Genomic DNA, 20801 nt, shown 5'->3' with positions numbered 1-20801 from the left:
AGTGGGTGCAATGAGCCCCACCTTCAACAGAAGACAATTCACATTGTGAGACCTTGGGTTTGAATTCTGTCTTCAGGTCAACTTATTTTTTGTTTCAGCCTGCAGTTTTCCATGCTGAGCATTGCCTCTGTCTGAATTACTTCTGAAAGCCTTCAGCCAAAATGTTTCAGCTATTTCAAAGAGTGAGGCTAGGGGAGAAAAATGTGTCACTTCACCTGTGTTAAAAAATACATCAGGCTTTTCTTTTGCTAGGACTAATCTTATGCTTTGAAACAGAAATGTTGTATGTTATTTGGAGCAGGAATTTGTCCTTTGCCACTCCTGTGTCATCTCTACCTTAACTTTTCCAAGGCTGTGTGGGAAGAAGATTTCAGCTGGCACATGGTCAGCAGAGTTTTTAATTATTTTTGGTAGCTGCAGTCTTCAGTAGTTACCTTATTCCTGAATGTGCTGTCTTTCTAGCTCCCCATGCCAGACAGGTGATGTTGCTATCACTGCAGAGCTTGACCTGCAACCTTCAGCAAATGGGTGGTGGAGAGCAGTAATGGACAGGAGGTGAGAATAGTTTCTCAAGGGTCCGGCTGCTTCACTACAGAACAGGGATGGCCTCAGGAAGCAGTTGAGGCACAGGGTGACCACCAGTATTGCACACAGCACATCTTGCTGGCTTCCCTCTTCTCATTGCTGAAGGTTAGCTTCTTTCCAAGCAAAGCTTTGTCGCAAACCCAATCCTAACACTGCTTCTGTAGTAAAGCCCCAGCCTGAGAGTCATATGTGGATGGATATACATTTTCTGCAGTTCAGAGCCAAAGGCTGGCCACCTAATAGGTGGTACAGAATACATTTATGGAATTCAGTAGGACCTCCTTGTAAATTTCTAACCAGGAGCAGTGGACTAGACTGCCAGGATTTTGTTTCTCCTGTGCCATTGATTATCCCTCTGGGATCATAGCAGAAAAGAGGTGGAAATGGCTTTATTTACTAATACCCAGAAGAGGCAAAGCCTGGAGTAGGAAGGAAGGAAAAGATCCTCCGTCCTAGTCAAGGTCAGTGATTTGGACATAAAGATGCATTCATTCTACTTCTGAAGAAATGATTGCTACACCGTGTACATGTGAGTGTGCAATCAGGGAGAGGAGTGGGATCCGCTCAGGATATTGGCAGTGGAAATGTGTGTATGGAGTCCAGTGTCTTCAACAGGTAGGTGCAGACTGTACAAGGCAAATGTCTCAGGTAAGCATTGTGGATGTGCAGAAGCTATATCCAGGAGTTTGGGATGTTTGGTAGCCAGGAGAGAGCTGTAGTGGATCTAAAACCTGGGGAAATGTGTAAGCTCCTTAAGTTCTGCTCCTCAATTTCTCCCTCAAGTTCTGCACCAGTCTGGTGCCAGGTAGCTTTGTTCTGGTGACACTATGCCTGGGGGCAGGTAAAAAGAAAAAAACATGGAAGCTGTAGGGAAGCAGCTTCTAACGTAGTAGATTGAGTGGAGGAGGCTTACTGAGGCTGTAGGTGTGGAGGGAAGGCTGTTTCTGGTGGAGCAGGGAGGTAGGACAGGGGTGTGTGAGGAAAACTGAGGGAGGGCTGAGGGCCCATAAGGGATGATGTTAGTTTGGGCAGGGAGGGGGAAGTAAAGGGGGAAGAAGTCTGTAGCTACGAGCCATCCTAGAAAGTCCTTAGGGTGGAAGGAAGATATTTGGACAAGCTATGCTGGCTAAGCACTGATTTGACAGGACAAATCTGGAAAGAGAGGGATGCAGGGAAGTGGTGATGGGGAGGGACAGAGAGGGCCTGGCTGGGATAGCTGATAGTGTGAGATTAGCAGTGGTTGAGGAAACTAGGACTTGAATAATGAACTCAGAGGGTTAAACCCAGGCTGTTTGAGCAAGGGGAGACCTTGGAAGCATGGACTGGCATTGAGGACTTGAAGAAGAATGCATGTAACAAGGATCTAGCATGCAAGAGGGGGGGACAGATAAGGGAAGTTTTTTGCAAGATGGGGTCAAACTTAAAAAACTTGTGAGGCTTGACTGGGCAGGCAGTGCAGACACAGTTTGGTATGTCTGTGATCTCCATCAATGCAACAGTGGGGTCTTGCTCTGGAAGTGAATCTGGGTAACATAGCAAGTGAATTGGGTGTCTGTAGGGGTTCCTTGCTTAATTTGGTGGGTACTGAATGGCTGCTCACCTGCCCTTCCAAGAGCTCACCATTGTGTTGGACAAACCCTGAAAGCAGAGTTTTTTTCCAGCTGTGTGCTCCTGGCCTGGGTGTCAGATATGGGGCTGTGGGCCTGGCTTCCCAGCCACTTGCGAAGGCAGCAGGGCTTGCACTTGTAATGGTTTGAAAAATCAAGTCTTGCTTGTCCCTGTATTAAGAGTGAATTGTAGTTTTGTCCATAGTCTGTGCAACCCAGTTTGCCATTTATATGGTGAGCAACAAATTGCCTTGAGGGGAAGCAGTGAGGAGAAAGCAAAATATTCAGTGAATCTGTCCTGCAATATAATGTCATCCCTTGCCTTCCATGTGCCTCAGCAATTACCAGGTTTTCCATGACAGCGGACTGATGTCACTAGCTGAGCAGAGAACTTTCTGCTTTCCCCCACCCCTTTTTTTTCTTGGTTTAGTGAGTTGGATGAGGTAGTTTGATAGCCCTTGCTAGCTCAGAAAGGGATTTACAAGCACTGGAACTGATGCAAAGGAAGCAGGAGCAAGAAGGGAGGAAAAAGTAGGCATACACTTAGTCAAGAACAACTATTAGATCTGATCAGGTGTGTTCTTAACCAGGAGAACATATTGCTTGCACCTAAGAGAGGGGCAGGGGTTGAGAGAGAGGGAAAAGCAGGGCAGTCCCTTTAACCATAGTAATCCTTTAAATCAGGTTAGTGACACAGAAGCAGGCAGTTTGTTCTGTGGGCTTAGGAATGGAGAAGGTCAGCAGGATGGATTATATCATAAAAATAAAGACATATCGTAACATGCAACACAGTTTTTCTGCACACAGGCTGAACACCAACACTCTGAGTTTCAACATTCCTTGCATTGCAGCGCTGTTCTTTTGCCATGGGGTGCATGCACAAAGAGAGAGGTTGTGGTACATCTATTCCACTTGGGGTTTTTGAAAATACAGTTTGTTTTGACACATGGGATTCTCTTGACCCCTTTGTAAGCCCTGTGGTGGAAGATATGATAGATCAAAGGGAAAAGTTAGGAAAGAATGGGGCAAGGGGGATAGGAGGGTGTGTGGGATCTGGCTCTAAAAGATACTGTAGGAGTGTATTGTTTCCCAGTCATTGGTCCTTCATGGACATGTTTACGTAAGTTTATCCTGCTTTATTTTCTTTGATAAATGACACGGGCCTGACTATTTACAGTCAGGATCCCATTATGAGTGTGGTGAACTGAACAATCCTGCCGCTGATGTCTTCAGACTCCATGGCCAGGACAGTCAGTGCCTGCAAAGAGGTGACAGCTCCCTTTGCCCTAAACTAACCCTGCCCAGCACAGGATTGCAGAGTGAAGGTGTCTCTGGTGGTGGCCAGGTCCAGGCCACTCCTCAGAGTGGGGTCATGTAGAGGAAGTCGCTCAGGACGTTGTCCAGTCAGGTTTTGAGCATCTCCAAAGATAAGGCCTTCACAACCTCTCTGGTGCTCAGTCACCCTATCATTAGAAGTTTTTTCTCATGTGTAAGCTGAATTGTCCTCTTCAGTGGATGCTGCTGCTAAGTTCTGCTATTGCAGAGATGGCCTGACCTCCCAGACCTTGGGGTACACTCACCTGCAGGGCTGGCTGGCACACGAAAGAAGTGGACTTCACAACGTCTTCTGAGGAGAAACTGTTGCTGCTGTCTGCTAGGGAAGACTCAAGGCACGTGTAGTGGAGCTTTGGGTCGAATACCCTGAGCACAAGTTTTAGAAAGCCTTTGCCTTGCCATTATGTTGGTATTGTGCACCTTGAGTCAGTGACTCCCCCTCTGCAAGCACACTGTTCTGCCAGGGAAGCCTGCTTTGGGGGCCTGTTGCCTTGACTCCACATGGCTGGTGTCCTCTCTGCCCTGCAAGGGCTCACCCCCTGAGGTCAGCTGCTGGGGACCTGGAAAAGGCAACATGTGTATACCCCAGCTCAGGGATGTTGCTTGGTGCTGGGACTGTGTGCAGGCACCCACACGGTAGCCTGTGTGTATGTGCCTGAGCGTGCATCCTCATGCCTGCTTCTTCCCCCAAAGGGAAACAGCTCCAAACAGAGCAAGGGGTGGGGGAGGGAACCTTAAAGGCTTTAACTGTTGACTTCCCCTTACTCGTGATTTTCCTGTTAGTGTTTTGTCTTCTTGGCATCCTTCCTGTTCCAGATATATGTATGTTATATATTATTATCTCATTGCTGTCTGTGTGTTGCACCCTTTGTTCTGTAAAGCTCTGGAGAGGTGACTTGCAGGCTTTGTGTAGCTGCTCAAAGTTCCTCATGAAAGTAACTGGAGAAACAGTGTGCGTGAGCACCAAGAAGAAATGTAACATGTCTTTTTTCCTCTTGGAGGAGAGTTTGGTGCTGTGAAGCCTTGCTGCTTATATTTGCAAGCAGTGTGGCTAGTGTCCAGTGATGGACTTGGATCTGATTTTTGTGCGAGATACAGAATAAACAGAGCAAAGAAAATCTTGAGTTGTGGCCTCCAGCACGCGGCAATGGTAATACCCATCCCCAAACCACAAGACCCTTTGAGGTATGCTTGGTTTACTCCCCACAAACAAACTAGTGAAGCAGGGAGGTCTGGGAGGCTTGCTGCCATCACCGCCTGACCTTATCACAGGCAAGACTCTGCATGTGTGACCGTGAATGCTGGCCACGTATGTTTCTGACAATGTAGACTGCAGGTCATTTGGTACTCCACAGGTTTCTAACATTGTTTGGTGGCTGTACCAAATGCAGTGGACAAAGCTGATTTCTTCCTCCCCCTGAAGGAGGTTAGCTTGTGTTCCTTTGGAAAGCTTCTGTATCTTTTGGGGGTGGGAGCATGCCTACTGTCAGCGCCTCTCTTTTATTTGCTGGTTGCTTTGGAAACATCGTGCAGTATCTGGTGCCCTGAACCAGATGTGCGTACTCCAAAAGCATTTGGATCGGAAGTGGGGAAGAGGGCAACAGGGAAGGGGGGACAGGAGGAAAACTTAAATTAGAAGAAAGCCAAACAGCTATTGCTGGAGACAGATGATTACAGCTCATTTCAAGGCTGTTTCCTGCATGCCAATGATAGATCAGTAAACAAACGCCTCTTTGCGAACACAAAGCAGGCAGGAACTCTGTTTGGAAGAGAGAGGTCGGGATAGGTCTCGCTTCACTTGGTAGCAGGAAGCCCCTATCACATGGCCCTGGGAATTGTGAGGCCGGGTGCGTGTGGGAGATACATGGAGAGGCTTCTGCTGGGAGACTTCACATCCTTCCCAGGGTCTGGCCAACAGGTTTGAGAGCTCCCTCCCCTCCCTCTTTCCTCCCACCTCCTCCCCTGTCCTTCCTTTCCCAGTTTAATTTTGAAACTGTATCAGATGACTGCTTTGTTCCTCCAAACAATAGCAGGGATTACTGAATAAATTGCAGCAGTGAGGCTCTCCAAATGAAGTTCAGCATCTTCTTTCCCTTTCTATGGCTTTTATATCTTGCTCCAGGATGTACGTGCTAGGAGTGGTGGCCCTGGGCTTGGATTGCTGTGGGGCTGGGCTTCCCCCATATCTTCCAGTGTTTGCATAAATATTTACTCTTTCAGGCAGGACCAGCTAACGTGCTACGATAGTCCCCTAGGTGATGCTGATGCCAGCCTGTGTGCAGCGGTGTATGCTCCGCTGCTTGAGGCTGAAGGCACAGCAATCCGTGTATCTCCCAGGGATGACTTTGCTGCCCTGAGTGGCATGTGTTGTCAGTGGGTGTGTCGGTAGGTACCTGGTTGTTATCCTGTTGAAGCATCTGCTGTGTTGCTGCATTGGAAGCTCCTTGTCCACTTGTTAACCTGCCTGGTGTCAGTGCATTGCTTTGGTTACTCCTGCCGTGTGTGGTGGCTGTGGGGGACAAATGTCCCTCTGGCCTTGGCTCCAAGTCGTGCTGTTCTGCTGATTGCAGCAGTGCTCCTTTCACAGGAGGCTCTTTTGCAGCACCCAGCAACTGCTTTGTGCCTCACTTTTGCTCACCAGCAGTGATGGGGCAGTCCCATCCACAAGCGCCCCTCTTACTTTGTATTACCTTCTTTTTGGCCTCTCCTGTGGGAAGCATATCAGGTACGTGACTGTGCTGAGCACCAGCACGTATTTGCTCATAGCCAGATGTTTATTTTCAGGGCAGTGTTTATTAGGGGGCTGTTGGAAAAGGCTGAGAGATTGAGTTTCCTGATGGGGAAATTGTGTGATCTTCTCAAGACAGAATTGCTCATCACAAACAAACATTGGTGTGGCAGCGCATCCACAGGGGCTGTGTGTATGCCGACTCCCATTGTTGTTACGTTTCTTACTGCTAAAGGCAGTGCTGAGGAGCTCTGGCCATTCACCCTGCTGTGCAAGGCACTACTTAAGTGATGAGTGAGGAGACCATCCCTGCGGTAGGGATGCTGTAAGCCAAATGCTGAGCAGGCTGTGTTGCAGCTTTGCAGGAACCTGCTTTGATGCCCATGTGAGTCACTCTTTGGCCATGGACCCGAGCGAGTGTTCAGTTTGCATTATTCTCTATCTGTAGCAGTTAACGGTGGATGAATAGGTTTTGTTCCTCGGGCTGGTAAATTTTGTTGACAGTGTTGTGAGGCTGTTCTCTATTTAGGAGCAAAGTGGGTGTTTGTTCCAGTCACTAATGAGGAAGAGAAGCCAAGGGGGTTTATTGTCTGGGGAGAGAGTCTGCTAAATGGTTAGCAATGAACTGCCTGTACTGTGTGTACACATTGAGTTGACCCAGAGTTCACTTCTTGCCTCAGGAACATTGCCAGTGTGGGTTAGAGGGAGGGAGAGAAAGCTGTGAACAAACAAGACTGATCTTTTTTCTTCTTTCGCCTTTCTTTTTTCCTCTCTTTGCTCAAAATACATGAACATTGGAAACGAGAGATCCTTTTGTTCTTTACTGTTTCTGTTGTGGTGGGGTTTATTCTTTTAATGACAAGACCTACTAAATTTCCTGAGGTTCTCAGTCTTGTTGCCAATTGCTAGACATGGTGGGGCAGCATCTGCAGATGAGCCAAGTGCACAGATCTGAGAGTGTGCATATCTTGCAAATATTACCTACAAGATCATAGAATCAAAGAATGGTTTGGGTTGGAAGGGACCTCAAAGATCATCTGATTCCAACCCCCTGCCATAGGCAGGGACACCTTCCACTAGACCAGGCAGACCACTGTGAGAGGTGAGAAGAAATGATGCTGCAAGGTAGCAGAATTGTTCTTTTATTTAATGAGTAAGAGTATTGTAGTGCAGTAAAAAGAGGACAGTCTCTCTGAACTACACTGACCAGCAGGACTCAAAAGAGAGGGACAATCACTCTATAAATGCTAGAAATCATAAGACAAACAGAATGACTCATTTTTGTGGTTGATTTATCTTACTCCCATGTGGAGTTGTCCTCTGAAATCAGAGCAGTAGCAGGCAAACATGGCCCAGCAGAGAGAAGGAACCCAGTGGCTGCGTTGCAGTATCTTTAGAGCTTAAAACGTTTTGTGTCCCAAGCTGGTGACACTGTCACACTATTGCAGAGGAGCCACTTTGGTCATGTGGCCTTAACACAGGTTGTTTTAAAATTGCTTTTGGTTTAGTCTTCTGTAAGAGAAAAAACCCTAAGTCCACTGAGATTTTGGCAACAATAAAACCTTCATGAAACGTGCTCCACAGTCAAGTCATGGTACAGCTGCTGATGACAAGTCAAAGATAAGTTTTACCCTCAAAACCTGTTGACTCCTCCCTGGGCTTCTGAAGGGTAATGCTGTCACCTCTCTTTGTGTTTCACAGAGAGGAAAACGAGGCTGTGCCCAGAAAGCTGTCATGCCTTGCTTCTGCTCTTCTGAATTTCAAGGAGAAATGAGTGTGTGTAGAAGGAGGAGAGGAGGATGCTGAGCACAGAGTAATGCCTCTTCCTTGTGTCTGCAGGTGACCTGCTGCCCTGCTGCGTGCTGACATGATGACAGCTAGCAAGGTGGCCGATGTGAGCAGCAAGACTGAAAGCAGTGTTTGCAAGTCTTTTCAGAGGTGAGAGCTGTCCATGTTTCAGTGACAGTGTTTATTACCCCCAACAGGAAGAAAACCAAAGGAAGGAAACATTATTTCTGCTCCACACTGCCCCTCTCTCCTCACACATTAAAACACACCCCTGTAGGTCTCGTGGTTTCATTGCCATCTCAGGACTGTGGCACTGTGCATTTTAGCATCCAGTCAGACTGACAGTGTCCTGGGCTCACAATGCTAGAGGAGGTCTGCCTAATGATCCCTGTCAGTGTTTGTCCCACCTGCAGTTGAAGTCTTTAATGCTGGAGGCTCCGCAGACCTCTCAGAGGAGCCCAGCTGTCCCCACCCATTGCAAGTGTTTCCTAGTGTCCAGCCTTGGTTTCAAGTGGGCAGTAGCACTGCAATGCCCTACTCCTTGGGAAAGGGCAGTGTTCTCAGTGCTACCTCTTACCCAAAGCATGATGTTGTCACTGAGACAGCCAGGAGTTAAAATATCTGTGAAGCTGCAGAAGAACAGTATCTGGCCTGGTTCCCATTTCTGCTTAGAAACCCATCCCATACTCAAGTTGCACTACAACTGAGGCTGCAGTGGCTGCCAGCATTGCTTAACTCCAGGACAAAGCTCAAGGCCTGCCAGCACACAGGGTATCCACATGGATCCTCTTACAAGAGCACTAAGTTCTGGAAGAGGCACACTTGATACATTTAAATTAATGGAGCAGTTTTCCAAGTTAAATCTCAGTGTTTGGATCATGGTTAAGTGGGACTAATGACACAGGTTTGCATCTCAGTAACTACATTGTGTAGTCCTGATACTCTTTCCCAAGCCCAGAGACATGGCTAAGTGCTTTGGTTCAGAAATATTTTGTGTCTGGAATAACGGTCTGTTCAGCTGGGACGCTGTGATAAAATGTCACAATATTGTGATATCACACACTTAGAAATCTCTAGAGTAAATATATTGGGGTTTTTTCAGTTTGGACTCAAGCAGCAAAGATGTTTAATCCTTTGTCTGGGTGCATGGAAGCCCAAGCCCATATACGGCCTGGGATGATAGGGCCATAGAAATGTAATGACAAAAGTACATTCTTTGTGCATTAATAGGCATTTGGGGAACGTTTGTATGGACAAAGAGAGGTCCTCTGAGCAGGCACTAGAGGAATGGCAGCTGTATGGTATGTTTTCTCCTCTGTTTAACAGCAGCAATTTTGCTACTGTTGGTCCATTTCGCATTTATTTGCATTGGACCTCCTTGATGCCCTGATGGTGTTCAAACACATCTGAATATGCACACAGAAAAGTGCTGGTGAACCTCTCTCACTGCTATCAGCATGTCTGATGTACAAAAATGACCTCTCTCTCCTGCCACCTGCCTCTGGCACAAAGAAAGACTTCATGTCAGACTGTGTCTTAGTTATAATGAGAGGACAGCACTGTGTTCTGGCTCGAGCACACAGCACCTTTCCCTGAGCATCCTCTCCCATAAGCCTGTCTCTCAAGTGCTTGGTTTTGAGCATCCTCTACTGTTACCAGCTTTACGAGTAGAGCTTCTGGAATTAATGGACTAACCCAAAGGTGAGCAGTGGTGGTGAATGTTTCTTCTCTTTTTGTCTTTGGTGTGTAGGATCAAGCTTGCAGATAAAACTGATACAGCAGCTGTGAAGGAATTAGAAAGACCTTCCTGTGGATTTTTGAGTGAGAGGTATTCTGAAGGTGCCTCCGTCACCCTGGGTTTAACACCTGAAGCTGAACCAGTTTCTTCTGTGGTGAAGAACCCACTGAGAGCCTTGGAGAACTTGATGCTGGATCCAAAGCTAGACTACTTTCAGCAGAACATGCTGAGTCCCAAAATGATCATCAGTGACCCATCTGTGGATCTGAATGTTAAAGAAAACAGTAAAATCAGGAGACAGATAGGAGGCACCCAGAATATACAGTCACCTGGAAAAATTGGCTTGAGGAATAAGTCCTTCAGTATCAAGGACAAGATTTCAGAATGGGAAGGGAAAAAGGAAACACAGTCTGCTCCTCGTAGAGAGGAGGAACAGGGAGTTAGAGAGGAGCACAGGGTGCCCTCTGTAACTGAGAAGATGAGTGGAGAAGCACTGGTGACTCAAAAGGTGGAGACCAAGAGACATAACTGGGAACTGGAGAGCAAAGGGGTGGGCAAAGAGAATGAGCAGAAAGCAGGAACTCAGAAAGGCATAGGGCATGCAGCAGAGCGAAAGGGGAAAGCACAAAAGGATAAGGAAGTAGAATCGAGCCCTGGAAAATGCAAGGAAGTAAAAGGTGGGAAGTGGGAGATCCAGAAGGAAAATCTTTCAGTACTTAGTCAGGTCAAGAAGCTAGAGAAGGCTTTGAAAGATGGCTCAGCAGAGCTGCAGCCACAGTTGCCTGGTACTTATTATTCTCCACAGTGCTTGCAGGAGAAGGCAGCGCAAGGACACACTGCTCCCGAAAGTCACGAGAGCATATGTGGGGCTGAGCTCAACAAAAGGCTTCTTGGGTTGGACTCTGAAATCAGTGAGCCGATTTTTGGGACTCTAGAAGAAGTAAGAACTTCCAACACGAAATCCAAGGGCTGCGTGATGGAGAATGTGTACACGGAGCCAGGGGTGCCAGAGAAGAAACCCTTCATCAACCCGCTGCCAAAGCCCCGGCGGACTTTCAAACATGAAGGGGAAGAGGACTGGGTGCCAGCAGCTAGGAATAAAAGAAACTTACCTCCTCTGCCATCCATTCCTCCCCCACCTCTGCCCTCTTCTCCTCCCCCATCAGCTGTCAGCAGGAGGCTCTGGAGTGGGAAGCACAAGAACAATGCTGACCACAGGTATTTGAGCTTTGTTTCACAAAGGTGTTGGTCTTGACGGTGGAGTCCCACCTTCCCGTATCTCTCTGGAAGTGATGGATCTTCCCTGGTCACTCATAATCCCCAGAGAGCTTTGCTGGCCATAACCAACACTCAGTCATCTCTGAGAATGTACGAGTGGCCAGCACAAACAGCTTCACAGGATAATTGTGAAGGGATAAGTCATGGCAGATTTGGGCTTTAAAGTCACTGTATTATGTGGCTTAACCTTCAAGCCCAAGATTGAAGGGTTTGGGGTTTTGTTTTGGTTTTTTAGCACAAAATCTATTTAATTACAAAATTACTACAGCTGGTCTGGAATGGTGTCTGGAATGATAATGTTTAGTTTCTACCACAGCATTTTCACTGTTCCTAGCAAACCTATGCCTCTAGCTGAATCTGATGCATATATATTCTTCTGGAGTGCTTTCTTGCCTCCCCTCCCACATGATTGTCACACATTTTTGGGGTGGGGAGTGTAAAATGCACAGCTGTTTCTAATACCCTCTGCATAAACTGTCACCTAAAACTTCCTGGCTTAGTTGCAGGAAGGAAATTGAAACTTTACAGGTTTGTTAGGGGAGCACATTTGATTGAGCAATACAAGCAATCAATACTCACATGCAGGATGGTAGAATGGGTAAAAACAAAGAGCTTGTTTTGGACCCCCTATTCCTGCCAAGGGTGGGATCTGTGTTGGATATGGGACCTCTCATGGCCTCAAGTTCTTTGCAGGGTTGCAGAATGCGCCACTTAACACTTGTATTTTCACAGTGTCCTGTTGGCACGACAACCCAGATTATCTCTGGTGTCCCCAAAATGCCTTTATTTGTGTGACTGATAAAAATAACTGATCACAGTGTTACTTTTTCATGCTTTATATGGGGTGAGGCAGTGAAATGTTCTCCATAATTCATTTTGCCAACTGTGTGGCATGTTGGAGCAGTGAATTAGCTGTTATTTGGTTATAAATGCTGGCTAACTGTATTGTTCTTGTCTTTGCTCCTTCTTCCCTCCCATCAATGGTGCAGGAAGTCATATGAGTTTGAAGACTTGCTGCAGTCATCATCTGAGACCGGGCGGGTGGATTGGTATGCACAGACCAAGCTGGCCCTCACACGCACTTTATCCGAGGAGAACGTCTATGAAGACATCCTGGGTAGGAGTTTTGGATAGGGAAGGGATTTGACCGCTGATGCTCAGTAACTGAGAAGATGGTTAACAGGCATGCACCAGAGGTGCTGATTAACCAATGTTTATTATCCAAATGCAAACCAAGACATATTTTACACAGATTATTGGCAAGTAATAAGAAAAATAAACAGAATATTTCAAAACTCATCAGCTTCAAAGATGAACCTGAGGCATGTGGGAACAAGCTTTCATTTTTTACTGGCATCTCTCCTGTCTTTCCTTTCTCCTGTGGACTAGTTCTCACAGCTCTGGTCTGTCCATTGTGGTGAGTTTGTCACTGCTGAGATAGTCTGGAAATAGCCTTAAGATCAGTTACACAGTTCAGAAAGAGGACTGTATATGGATCTAGGTACCATTGAAATGAAGAGACTAGGTCCTACGATCGTTGAAATTGAGTTTTATTTCATTCTCTAACTTTGATGGCAGATCAATGACATTTCAAAGATTATTGTAACACTCTCAATTTCGGTAATGTTTTTTAAAACTGTGAGTTAGATGGTCTTTTATGGAACATAGAAGCATTGAAAAAGCTTTAAGTTTTAGCAGCTGTAGGCTGGTGCTGTGTAAAGCTCTTGCCTGAGTTTAGCAGAATAGTAAGGTAATTGCTGCATAGCTCTCACCAAGCAGCTGTAATCCTACAAAGGTGGTCTGTGTTCCTTGGCATGGGAAGAGCTGTGCTTTCTCAGGAGCGTGAGAAAGATCTCTCAAATGAATTGTGTTCCTTTAGGACTGATGGCAGACAAGGTGATGCCAGTCTGTCCTTTTTGACATTTCTGAAGCTGTTGACCTCGTGTTTGCTTTTTCTCTTCTTTTTACTTGGGGGGAGTAAAGGGACAGGGAGAGCCTGAGCAGCTGCTGGTTGTTTTGTGTGGTGGGAGGTCTCAGAAACCACTGAATAAGGGTCACCTCGTCAGCTGGAATAACATGGATAGCATTACAGAGTGGCTGAATGGGCAAATCCATCCATTTAAACACAAGAGCACCCCTGTGTCCCACGCTTGCAGGGAACTCAAATCCCAGGCTGAAATTCTTTTGCCCTTTGGCTTTTAGCTTCAGATATTAGAAGAAAACAAAGTTATGGGTAATTGTCAGCTAATGGGGCATGTTTGTTTTCTTGTTTTCTTGCTGCATGTTTAGGCTTTGCCTGAAGTCAGTGATGTTTAATTGATTCCTGCAGTCCTGGTGGTGTTACCATGGGAGGTTGGGAAAAGGGATGCACAGGGATAATTGAAAAAAAGCTACAGTGTTGTTTTACAGGAGACCACAGGCACATATAGTCATGAAACAGACATGTGAAAACCCTGTCACTAGAGGGGAAACCAAGACTTCAGTCACAGGACACTACTGCTGACTGGCAGATAGTCATGTGTGTCCATCAGGGCATGCAAACACAAACATCCCTCCCGTGTCCATATGTGTGACTTGTGGGGGCTCAGCTGTTTCTGGAAGAACCATTCCCTTTCCCTGCAAATTATAGAGATTCCCTTCATGCACCTTATTTTTACCTGTTCATCAGTGCTTGCCTGGAATATTCAAAATTGTACTGGGTAGATCATTACAAGGTTTATTTGTCAAAAGGAGGGAAACGGTGTCCTTTCTTTTCAACCGAGGCTAATTGGATGTGCTGCCGAGCGGTTTGAGGATGGGGTGAGGCAACAGAACCCAAGCTTGCTCTTTTTGCTCCAGTCTACTCAGTATGTAACAGGTGTAAATAACTATATTTTTAGTACTGAAATTTGCCACTGAAATTAGAAAGTGGAGCCACTTTAAGGGACAGGAGCATGTTTGCTGACAAAAATGCTCATGCAGTCTTGCTTTGCTGGCGTCACACGTTTACCTACTCCTCCCTGGTGAACTGAAATTCACCACTGTAGTGCTGCGTATCGCCAAGCCAGTGTAGAGGACAGTGTTGGAAAAAACCTTGGGTTTCTCTCTTTGTATGAAGACTTCAGCTGCACTTCTGCCCCGCAGGGCAGGCAGGTAGGAGCAAGGCAGTTATATCCTATAGCCATTACTGGTCCCTGCTCCAGAGGCCTGCAGCATCACTGATCTCCAGTCTTTGTTCTTAGCCAAGCATTAGGTGACAGTGAGAGAAAGGCAGTTGCTTCAACTCCCAGCTTGCAATGGCATTAAATGATGGCAGTGGAGAGGGAATACTAATGTTTGCATTTCCAGCACTCCTGAACAGTGAGATGTAAGAAGTTCATTATATGCTATTTTGGGTGTTAAGAACTGGAATTAGTTGTGTGCTTCATCTCCAGAATCAGTGGAAAGAAATGGACACCTCTGTGTGGTCATTCAAGTCTTGTGTTTTTCAGGGGATCCTAGGTAAGAATGAGCTGAATGTTAGTTCAGATGTGTCCCTCCCCAAGCCTCTTCCAGGGAGGGCATCCTGACATTGGATGGCCTAGGTTAAGTGAAGCGAATTCCTCCCTCTTTCTAAAGTGAAGCCTGTGAGGTTGAGGCATATGTGATTGGTAGATCAGTATGAGAGTCTGTGCTGTGTGATAGACATCAATGGTCAGAGTGGATTAAATCCTTCTGCTGTCAGCCCAAGAGCAGTGCATCGCTTCAGCCCATATTAAATGATGGCTGAAGGTGCCTCTAAACATGGGCTTAAAACAGAAGAGAGAGGACCTTTATGCTTGCCCTTCAGCTCTCAGTTTCATTTGGACAATTCTAAGCAGAAGACTGGAAGGAAGGAAATACAATTATGGACTGATGTGCCTGAGAATCTCACAGCTCCTCTGAAGGCAGGGAAATGAACTCAAGGACTTGCTGGGTCAGTTCCATCTGTAGTATCTGTGATACGTTTCTATGGCTGCATGTGTCAGTGTCAGGGTTTGGAGAGTGTCCAGTGAGCAGCTGGACTTCTAGGGCTGTGGAGGGAATGAAGCAGTTGCAGGAATGCTTGAGAACAGGTCTTTATAGTCTGATGTGGGAGGTGGGAGAAGGCCAGCAGATCCCCAAACAGATTTTTATGGCAAACCTCAAGGATTTTCTGCACTTACAGTCTCTTGCTTGTGGCTTTTTGCTGCAGATCCACCATCAAAAGAAAACCCTTATGAAGACATTGAGACCAACAGCCGCTGTCTGGGGAAGAAATGTGTCTTGACCTTCCCAGCATCCCCCACCTCTTCTGTACCTGGGACTCCCACTAAGGTACTTCTATTCAAATGAGCATTTCTTCTACTTTGGAAGGTTTTTGGGTGAAGTCCAGGTCCTGTATGGAAAAAGTAGGGATTTGCCAATGACTTTCATTGTGTCAGGGTCTTTCCCTTTTTGTCTTTTACCACAGAGTACAGTGTGATAGGAGGGAATTTACTGCCCTTTAGCAAGGTAGAAAAAACAGCATTCCCTTATACAAATTGTTTGTTGGCTTTCACTTTTTTTCCTACCAGGGTTACCTTTCCCTGGTAGGGAGAAGACCTTCTGCTAGCATAGTGCAAGAAAGGTCTTCCTCCCCTCAAAGAGAATATTTAAGTGCTTGGGTAATCAAGCCCCGCAGTGGTCTTGGTGCAGGGTCAGTGCGCTGTACACAGTCTGCCCGATGCCATGGTGAATCTGCAGCCTCTCCCTTAAGGATGCTTCTTTTGGTCTCTCCTTGATGAGACCAGTTGCTGGTAAGTAATGCAATGCCAGACCCCTGGTTAGGCAGCCAGGCCTAAAAAGATGTCTTCACCAACAACACAGCTCACAACCTGGTGCAGTTTTGCTCCTTGGTAGTGAAACCAAAAGAAGAGGTGAAACACTGGCCTGCACTTCTTGCTCAGAGCTCAGGACTTACCAAGGCCAGCTCTGCTCTCATCCTCCGGAGCTGTTTGGTTGGTTCCTGCTGTCTCTTTAGATGGTTCAAGCCTGAAACAGCAGAGACAGTGTGACAGCAGAAGTCATCTTGGTAACAACTGGGTTCAGAGTGAATAGCAGGGATCTAAACAGCTTTCTGACCAGAGGGTTTTCCCATGCTCTCCAAGTTACAGCTATTATTAGAGCTGTTACCCAACATTTTCAGAAGTTTGACGTGCAGCATTTCTTAATGTGTTGCTGTTTTGCAACCAGCTTAATCAGCAGCTGAGGATTCTTAGGGCAATTCAAGAGTTAGAAGTTAAGTTGTTCTGTGGTTCTCAATCCATTCTCCTTGTTGCTAGTTAGTTCTAGAGTGTTGAAATGAAGCTGATTTCCCTCAGAGAACTTTGCAATCACCTGTGCACCCTGATTTCCCACCTCTGCTATCAAAAAGGGGCTGGAGTGTTACACAGGAATAACTTTCAGCATAGATACAGTTCCCAGCAGGAGACACTAGGTGAAGAGCTGTTTGGGAGTAATTATACTACACTACAGTGCTTCAACATCTAAAAGCTGTGACCTGCATCAGTCAGAAAAGAAGTGCTGCAGCTCTCTTGGGTTTGCAGCTGCAGTGTGAATCAGAGCCTGGCGAGGCTGGAGACTGATGTTCAATGAGTCTAGACAGACTTTCAGTAGTAGCTTGTAGAACTAGTGCACTTCACTCAATGAAGTGAGATTCTTCATTGCAAAAGCTCATTATAATGCGTGACTTCTCTGTGGGTGGTAGGCATTTCTGTGAGTTGAGCATCTTCTGCCAAACCATCCAGAGACACCTGAGCTAACCTGATTGAGTGAATTGGTCTGGCTAGTAACTCAGCTGAGTGTCTGTTGATGGAGGCAGACCATTATGCCGCCTCAGCTACGGTGTTGCTGTGACTTATTCAGTACATACCTCTCCTGCACACTGCTTAATGCCAAGGAGATACATCCTCTGGGAGCGCAGGTACAGGGCTCACAGAAGGTGAGACTTCATCTTATCATAACTGCTGGGCAATTCTGTAGAAGACAAAAAGAGCTCTTAATGAGCATATTTCTGGTGAGAAGTAGTTTGCCCTTCTTTATCTAAAGCTGAGCTTTCTGTTTCTCCAATGTTGATTTTGGTTAGGGACTTTAAGAACTTTATTTTGGAACTTAAAGATCTACTGTTGTTCTCTCGCTGAACTTACTGATGAGCTAAGGATGAAATCAGACTCCATAATCTCCTGTCATGGCATTTCTTGTACCCTTATCTGAAACAGTTAATTCTGGCTTCTGTCAAAGACAGCCGTACTGACAGTGCATTCTGTCTGGTCTCACTCCTTCTCTGTTTCTCCAGGCTAGCTGCTCCTTATCCTGAATGCTTGTGGTTGGCTGGTTGGTTAGTCTTGTCCTGTTTACAGTTCCAGCATCTGGATTACACAAGTCCTGGGAGACTTTTTTTCACACCGGAGCAAGGCTTCTTGGCCAACCACCGAGATTGTGTTCTGGTCTGAAATGAATTTGGGATGGTTAAGTTGCTGGTCAGGCTAATCCTGGTCTAGCATGATAGAGTGAGTTCCTTGTGTGTGCAGAAATCCACAAGGTTTTTCAGGGCTGGTTTGCCAGCTGGGTGCTGCAGCTGCCCCACTGTGACAGAGTTAGCAATGAAGCAAAGGCATGTGGGGTACTTCATTCATTCCTTCTTTCTCCTCCATTTCCAGTTGCTTTCCAAGCCCATTTTTTTCCGACAAAACTCAGAACGGAGGAGTTTCAAGCTGCCAGACATACGGAAACTGAGCCGTGATGGGACTGGGTCACCATCCAGAATCAGCCCTCCCTCGACCCCCAGCAGTCCAGATGACACTGTCTTCTCCTTGGGAGACCCTCAGAATGGCAAGAGGAGAAGGAAGATTCCCAAGGTAAATCTAGGTCTTTCTCTCTTGCTTCTTCCAGGCAGGAATTCAAGTATGAGATGTTTTCCTTAGTTTCCAGTGTGGCATCCCTGCAACGTAGCTGTTGTCCTGTCAACTGACTTGACTTGTGTTTAACCCCCTTCCTGCCTGAAGGAGAAGGCTCACTAGCATTTCTGCAAGTTCTGAAGAAGTTATTTTTTCAGTCTGAGATACCTTGATTGTCAGGAGAGAGAAAATAACAAGAAAAAAGCATTTTAATTTTTGGATAAAAGTTGAAGTTTGCTGGGGGGAGGACGACCAAGTAATATTTTTGCAAAAGATGTACCCCATCATATTTCTTTCTTTGCTTGATGGGTAGGAGAGTCAGAAATTGTTGTTCTCTCCTGGCAATCTCTTCTTTGCTAGGTCTGATTCATGCATTGACTATTCCTAAATCAATGTAGGGTGTGATATTGGAAGGGAACAATGAAAATACTGATATTTGAGTGACAAAAAGAGTTATCTGTGATTAGGAGGGCTCTTTGGAGCAACGTTTCTGACTTCAGATTTGGATACAGCATGACTCCGTTTCAATTTTATTTTCTTTCAGATCTAGCAGGAAGTCTATTCAGTCCAAATGAGGTTTGGCACTAGTCTGTCTATTGAATGTTTCAAAAACACAGTTATAAAAACACAGTTGCTTATCCCAATCTTTGTAGGACAAGCAGAGGCTTCCAGGGACTGTCTGTGGCAATTTTTTTCTCAACCCACAGTTTTCAACTGGGGGCAAAGGGATGTGTTTGTGTATTGTCTTTGTTTCCTGGTTGCCAGATCTGTGCTCATGTTTGCATATCTGATTATTGAATGCCCTCTCTCTGTTCCTCCCTTCAGGAATGAGCCAAAGACTACAAACATCTAGGGTTTTCTTTCCCAGTATGCCTACACATCTGTGCATGTGCTTGAGCTCTGTCAGTGTGTTCACACATGCTTTTATGTCAGCTGAAGAGAAGATTACAAGTATATACATTTACCAAGCATTGTCACTGAGCAGTATTGCAGAGCAAGTTCAGAACTAAGATTTACTGTGTCAGTGGCAAGATTAGCTTGAGACTTGACCTGAGTGACTGGGTGGAGGCTGTACTTTCACAGCAGAGCATCCTGCCTTACTTAAATATTTGGATTCAGAGTTCCCTGACCAAGTATGTGATGGGCCTGTCTTACCTTGAGCTGTCAGGACATGTGTGCAGGGATCCCAGACTTTCTGGAGTAGATCTGAATGCTGTGGCCATGTCCTGCTGCTCCTGCTTGGGACCTTGACAAGGAGCCTCAAAGAGGCTTGGGGAAGCCTGGCATGATCCTCCTGCAATTCCACTCCCTTTTAGGGATGGATAAGGAGACCAGAGGCATTGAATGAGCCATGAAGCCTAGCTATGCTCAACACTGAGATATCCTCTTTCCTGGTCAGCTGGGAGGCCAGGGATTAAAGGATTTACGAAGAAAAACACTACTGTAAAGTACTTCAGCTTTATTGGCTCCCACCCATTTCAGTTTCTTCATCATTCTTTGTATGATGTGTTTCCCCCATGCTTGGTATGAAGGCTTTTCCAGCATAGCCCACAGCAGATGTTAAAGGCATAGACATTAAAGTTTGCATCACCCTCCAGCCATTTCTGCTTTGGACCAGGGCAGGTTCTCAAGTGAAGACTCTCGATAAGGCCAAGGTTGGGAAACAGAGCATTTTGTGTGAAGTTCTAACTTTCTTTCTTGCCTGGGGAGAAAAATGACCTTGTTTGTTTGTGTGTCTGCTGAGCAGCTTGTGTTGAAAATCAACGCCATTTATGAGGCACGAAGGGGAAAGAAACGTGTCAAGAGACTATCACAATCTACAGAGAGCAATTCAGGGAAAGGTAAAAGAACTTTGAATTATCATACATCCAAGACTTTTTGAGGACTCGTCTTAGAGTTTAGGCTGGTTTAGTGTTTATGTGATGTTTTTTAGGAATCCAGAGTGAGATTGAATTGGGGCTTCCACCCTTTCTTTCGGGAACGTAAAGACTGTTCCTCTGCCCAAAAGGCTTTCATAGAAGTGGAACGTTTTTTGTTTTCTTGCTTAATTTTCATTCCATTCCGTGGGTTTACATGATAACCTTGCAGGTCACGTCAGAAATGTCCCCCCGTTTTTGATGTCTATTTCTGGAACAGGCTGGAAGCTTTGAAGCGTTTTCTGTCCAAAAAGTCTGATTTGTTGAGATCAAAATATTTTGTGGGAATGTGTCACTTTAGTAAATGGTCCAATGGAAGATGGTAAATTTTGAAACAGTCTTGGCTCCCTCAGCATTCCAATAAACAAAGAGCCTCCACTGGAAATAGGGTTTCCAGATTTGACTCTAGGACCATCTCCATCATAGCAAGACTAAGACTTTCGGTCTCCTGCTGTCAGTTAGCAGCTTCCTAGAAGTTTTTAGGTACTTCAGAACGATTACTTTTAAGCATCTCATCTCTTTAAATTACATCTTTCCAACATGGTGCTTTTTCCAAAACACTCTGATTTCCAGTGAAAGCTGTCCACTCGTTATTTCCCACAATTGCTTGTTACTGTTTATCCTATTTTATATAAGATATACACCCACAGGGTGGATGTGTGTGTTTGTATGAACCTTCAGGGTTCTCAGACATGTCTCCACCTAATTTTTTTACCCTTCTCTGAAGCATCTATGGTATCATTGGCAGAAACAGGCTACTGGACCATATAGACTTTGAGCCTGACTTGGTCTGGCAATTGTTTTTTTGTTTGTTTGCTTGTTCTTATACCTTGTCCTGCAAACTACTGCCTAGTAATCAGTATTTTGCCTTGGTGGTGTGCTTATTTAGACTTGGATAAAATACTGCTCTGG

General features: G+C 45.8%; 1 protein-coding gene across 1 annotated transcript in view; it reads left to right on the top strand.

Annotated features, from left to right (window-relative positions):
* The window catches only part of DENND2A (DENN domain containing 2A), a 60825-nt gene that overhangs the window by 15757 nt on the left and 24267 nt on the right, over positions 1 to 20801 (top strand). Inside the window, exons 2-7 of the mRNA XM_034062906.1 lie at positions 8095 to 8193; positions 9794 to 10999; positions 12049 to 12176; positions 15252 to 15373; positions 17737 to 17934; positions 19721 to 19814. Coding sequence (XP_033918797.1) covers positions 8123 to 8193; positions 9794 to 10999; positions 12049 to 12176; positions 15252 to 15373; positions 17737 to 17934; positions 19721 to 19814 — 1819 coding nt within the window. The 5' untranslated portion in view covers positions 8095 to 8122. The remainder of the gene's footprint in view (positions 1 to 8094; positions 8194 to 9793; positions 11000 to 12048; positions 12177 to 15251; positions 15374 to 17736; positions 17935 to 19720; positions 19815 to 20801) is intronic.

Source organism: Melopsittacus undulatus, chromosome 5 (genome assembly GCF_012275295.1).
Source record: "Melopsittacus undulatus isolate bMelUnd1 chromosome 5, bMelUnd1.mat.Z, whole genome shotgun sequence".
Taxonomy (NCBI): Eukaryota; Metazoa; Chordata; class Aves; order Psittaciformes; family Psittaculidae; genus Melopsittacus; species Melopsittacus undulatus.
The sequence above is the reverse complement of the archived record's forward strand: the minus strand, read 5'-3'. Positions and strand labels throughout refer to the sequence as shown.